Source organism: Camelina sativa, chromosome 11 (genome assembly GCF_030686135.1).
Source record: "Camelina sativa cultivar CO46 ecotype springtype chromosome 11, ASM3068613v1".
NCBI classification, from domain to species: domain Eukaryota; kingdom Viridiplantae; phylum Streptophyta; class Magnoliopsida; order Brassicales; family Brassicaceae; genus Camelina; species Camelina sativa.
In genome coordinates, this window is record NC_141890.1 from 48,669,635 (window position 1) to 48,675,106 (window position 5,472).

Here is a 5,472-nt window from a genome sequence, read left to right on the forward strand (position 1 = left end):
ACCTATGGCGTTCTAACCAAATCTTGAAATAAATTAAATTTCGGTACTGATTTGGAAGAAACAGCTTGTGTGCACAACAGTTAAGACACAAACTCAAAGAGGAGACATTTACATGAAATATATTCAATTCTGCAAGAGTAATGTTTCATTATTAGAATATGGACCTACTCCTTATAGAAGCTACTCTGTTGATTTACCACATTAATGTTGCCACTCTGCAATACGGAAAAAATATATGATACAACAACATTAATTCCTCTTTGAACTTTTCTTTCCACTCTGCAAATTATGATGTTCTTACGATTCGCTCACTCGGCATTTAATTGTAAATACGGTATCACAAACAATCATTGCATGTGTTTTCAAAACCAAACAATCAGAATTCCAAACTACTAATTAATTCACCGTTGGATTTTTATAAGATAAGAAAATAACAGATATATAAATTGATGTGATTTGAACTGGTGATTACCACTAGGAAGGAATCTTGGCGAAAACATATCTAAGATGGTCCATATATAGAAGTTGTGGTCCCTTTTTTTTTTATAGATGATAGCAATATTGCAGATGTTGCAATGATGCATGTTTATAGAGACTGGAAAAATCCAGGAACTTAAACTGAGATCTTACCTAATTAGTATGAGACTGGAGAGACAACTGATCTCATTGGCTCTTTCCTCCTCTTCTTCGTCTTGTTTGCTTTAAGCACAATCTTTTGAAAAATTTTCAGTCCTTTTCTCTGTTCTTTGTTTTTAGTTTTGTTTTAATTACAAGGACAACTCTAACGTGGGACGTACAATGACCATACCTAGCTATAAAAAAAAAATTCATGTGATTCGTATTGGCTACATTCACTTAAATAATACCATGTTATGGTCCAGTGAACCAGTCTACTCTCCCTTTATTAATAATATTCATTGTACACAATGTATCATTCTTTAGTAGTACATGCGCACTACATATATGGGCTGTTTTTGTTTTTACTTTCACTGCTAGCTGAAGTTATTTTACTGTTTATACATACAATCTAAGGACGAATAAAATATATATGTATCAGTATGAATAGAACTGTCGCAAATTAAATACATACGAGTGATAACCAAACAACGGTCATTTTGGGTCAATGTGAATAAGTAGTAGTAGTCGTACTATATAGTAATACCATCTAAGTACTGATCTTTCATAACATCACCTTTATTGATGGATAAGATCATATTGTACTTGTTTAATGATCACTGGGCATTAAATTATGAGAAATCAAGTCAAAATGAATTTAAGGATAAAAATTTGAAAGGAGGATCGGAGTAAGACGTCATGGTTTGAAACATAAGGGTCACGATTGAAGATCCCCTCGCTGTTTGTTTGGTAACACCGCCATGGAGTTTGTGTACGAATCTTATTGTAGTTTGAGCTTTTGAATAAATTAATGTTTGTGGATTCTTTTATAAAACAGTGGTGGTGTAGTTGCGAGAGTCTGACATTGTTTGTAACTAAACATATATATATATATATATGCATATTATTATTTTAAGAAATTTATATGAATAATTTCTATTATTTGAATATCTTCTACGACATATCGTTATGATGTGTAGGTCTTTTCTAATATCTTGCGATTATATTTGATCACATAGTTGTCAATGTTACATTAGAATTTTTTTTCTTTTTTCTTTTACAGGATCAGAATATATATAAAAACTCCGAAATATGCAAGTTATTGTAGACTACGGTCCATTTATTTTGGTAATTGTTACTTGTGAGTGATATAGACTAACATGTGCTAGTAATGAACTAACAGCGAAAGATATATTCATGATCGCTAAGACTGCTAACAAAAATACAAACAAAACTGTGTCACTGTGTCGTTGTCGAAATAAAAACGAACACACATTTTCAAAAAAATTTAGTATAACGCGGTTCAAGCTGCATGTAATTATTATATTGCATTACTCGTGTCATGGTTGAGCTAGATATGTAATTTATAGTCTTCCAACAAAATATATACATCATGTGATACCGACGGAATACTAAACATTTACGTATATTTCAAAGACGCCAAAACCTGCAGGGCCCCTACTTGCCTTTTATAACTAAAAACATTTTTCTTATTTTCATTAGAAATAGCCTTTTCTTCATCTTTCTTTCTTTATTTTTATTTTTTCAAAATTTTAATTGATTTTTCATTTGACAAATCTCTCCTAATTAAAACTCTACGAAAATATAGTTGACGAAAAAAAAAGCCTATGAAAAAATATTACGTATTTATTTATACGGTCTCATGGATCCATTTTCTCTCAGCTATATATATTTTTTTCTTTAATCTTATAAAAAAAAAACCAATTCCCCCACTTCATATTTGTAGCTACTTCTTCCTCCTCAAGTCACAAGCAAGTCAGAGACTACAGAGCTCATTCTTAAACCGGTTAAAAAAAATACAAAAATGGGAAGAGACTGGTCCTGGCTCGGCGGAGGGAAGAAGAAATCCTCAAGCAAGTCAAAGAAAGAAGAAATCAAAACGCCACCACCGCCGCCACCACTATCATCGTCTCTCGCCGAGAATACTGCAACGGCGGCTGGTTGTATGAGTGCTGTATTCAACATTTTCGATCTTCAACATTTACAGTTTCCTATTAACCACCACCATCTTCATCTTCCTAAAGGTACCAACCATCTTCTTCTCTTCTTCTTTTTTTTCCTCATTACTTCTTCTTCAATCTTTTTTTACATTACATTATCTGATTCTCTGTTATTATAAATCAAATTCAGGTGTAGATGCTCCAAGAAACAGCTTCGAATCAACGGAGGAGGATACGGAGACTACATCTTCACCAACCAGAAAAGATGGAAATCTAAATATCTCTGTAAGTGAATAATAAAAAATTTAACCATCCAACTCTGTTTTTCAAAAAAAATAATAATAAGTCTTGGGTTACTAAAAAGTTTCTTCCTTTTTGACCATAATCATAAATTTTCTAGATGGGTATCAAAATCAAGACCAAACCACAAGCAAGATCATCTGTTACAGCTACTGAATCTTATTCTCCGAGCATAAAGACACCAACTTTGGTTGCTAGACTCATGGGTCTTGATCTTGTTCCTGACAATTACAGATCATCTCCTACTCCATCTTCTTCGTCTTCTTCTACCTTAATCGATCTCAAGACACCAACAAGATCTTCTCACTCCAAGAAACACAGACATTACTCTCTCCAAAGAAACTCTGTAGACGGAGGCACACGTTCTCTTCCCGAGACTCCGAGGATTTCACTCGGGAGAAGATCCGTTGACGTCAACTGCTCCTACGAACACCAACGTTCCTCACTTCATCTCAGAGACAACAACAACAACAACGTGTTGTCTGGTATTAACAATGTCAAGCTCACGAGGGTCAAAGAGATGAAGATACACGAAGATAAAGAGAATCGGAGTCCACGTGAGTACGCTAGACAGATAGTGATGCAGTTGAAGGAGAACGTAAGCCGACGGAGAAGAATGGGAACTGATATTACCAACAAAGAACAACAATCAAGAGAAGAGACTCATGACTCCAAGAAAGCATCATCTAAGATCACAATCATCACTCATGATTCATCCCCGAGAGTGGGATCAACGGAGATCCCCAAAACCAAACAAACCTCACTTCAGACAAATAATGTCGCTTCCAAGAATCTGGAAACAACAACAGTGAAGGTTCAGGACAAGAACAGGTTACCAACAGTGCAAGAAGAGCCACAAGTAACAGAGCAAGCAAAACAGAGGAAGTCTAGAAAGAAATGCAAGAAACCAGAGAATTTCAAGTCGAGATTAGGGAAGCCGCCACAGACAATGCAAGAAGAGCCGTTTGTTCGACCACCAGCAACAACAAGTAACAACAATGGTCTTCTTCTCATTCAAGGAGACAAATCTTCAAACAAAAAAACACCTTTATCCATTAATCATCTCATCAACTTCACTAGTGTTCCAACCTTCAAGAAGAAAGATTCATCACCTCATCACAAATCGGTATTAACACATACTCTCTCATCGAAATCAAAAACCCTTCCCTTATCCAAAGTTTAAATATTTATTATTATATTTTTTGGCAGTCAAACGTAAAACTCAGAGAAACACAAACACCAAGAAACAGAGCATCATCAACAGAGTTGCCTAGTTTTGCGAGCCAACCACAACCCCACATTGCACCAATCGCCGGCGGCGAGTTAGAGTACATAACAAGAACACTAAGAAGAACAGGGATCGACAGAGACACACCAATCTCATACGCTAAATGGTTCTCTCCTTCACACCCACTCGATCCATCAATCTTCTACTTCCTCGAACATTTCGCTGTTACATCAACCCGCCCTAGCAGAAGAAGCTCACCGGAAAGCCTCTCTCTCCGATGCAACAGAAAGCTACTCTTCCACTTAGCCGACGAGATCCTCGCCGATATCTTAAAACCACACATCAACCTGAAACCTTGGGTGTGTAGTTACTCGATACAATCTCAGAGGAATCTAAAAGGTTCGGAGCTCATCGACGAGTTATCTCGGAGAATCGAACGGTTCCCTTTAGCAAAGTGTTTGGTTTTAGAAGACATCGACGCTCTAGTCGCCGGAGACTTCCCGGAGATCGAGTCGGCGTTTGAAGAGGACGGCGAAGGAATCGTCACGGAGATCGAGAAAGGAATCTTTGAAACACTCGTGACCGAAACGACGACGGATTACTTTACCGCGTGGATGACCAAAACGGCGCCGCTCAAGCGTAACGATGATGTCAGTGGCACGTGGGGAGTTCACGTGACGAGATACTCTTCAAATGTGGGGTCCCACCGCGACTCGTTCTCAAGGAGAATGAGACTTCCACGTGGATAAAAGAAGTATTCCACATGGCAGACCTTTACTGGTTCTTCTTTGTATAGATCTCTCTCTCTTTTTTGTTTTTAAAGACTATTTATTTATGTTAATTTTCAAATACTTTTGTAGCCGTTATATAAATAAATAAAATTAAAATTAAAATTTATATTTTCTTTTTTTTAAAAAGTGAAGAGTGTGGTGTGGACCGTAATGGAGCTTTTTGGTAGAGATAGATGTGTCAATCTCACAGATGTTTTTGTCCCCCGTCTATTCCAACATCCCATGGGTTTTGCATATGCTATGTAGACTAAAGAATAGTATTCATATTCATGAGTCTTTTCTTTTTAATATCTTTTTTTGAATGATCATTTGATGTTGTTGTTGTTGGCAGGCTGTTTTTGGTTTCCTTGTAACGAATATTTTTAAGATAAAGATGTGTCAATACAAGTGTTTTTCTTATATTTCACGCACTTGATGACACTGAATCAACAGTCAAAAATGAATTATGGGGGTCTATTGGAAATATTTTGAAATCATATCGTTGTATTGTATCTAGGTTTGAATACTATACACACAAACTAGAGAAGCATATACTATTTTAGGTGTCATAGGATAAGAGAAGAAAAATAATTTTGGG

The 5,472-nt window shown here is 36.1% G+C and overlaps 1 protein-coding gene across 1 annotated transcript; it reads left to right on the top strand.

The window, feature by feature from the left end:
• The first annotated feature begins 2,116 nt into the window (after positions 1–2,116).
• On the top strand, positions 2,117–4,999 carry LOC104726816 (uncharacterized). Its single transcript, XM_010445762.3, has 4 exons — positions 2,117–2,660; positions 2,767–2,861; positions 2,977–4,002; positions 4,086–4,999. Exons 1-4 carry the CDS (start codon positions 2,441–2,443, stop codon positions 4,851–4,853), a joined length of 2,109 nt encoding a protein of 702 aa, XP_010444064.2. The 5' UTR covers positions 2,117–2,440; the 3' UTR covers positions 4,854–4,999.
• The last annotated feature ends 473 nt before the right edge of the window (positions 5,000–5,472 follow it).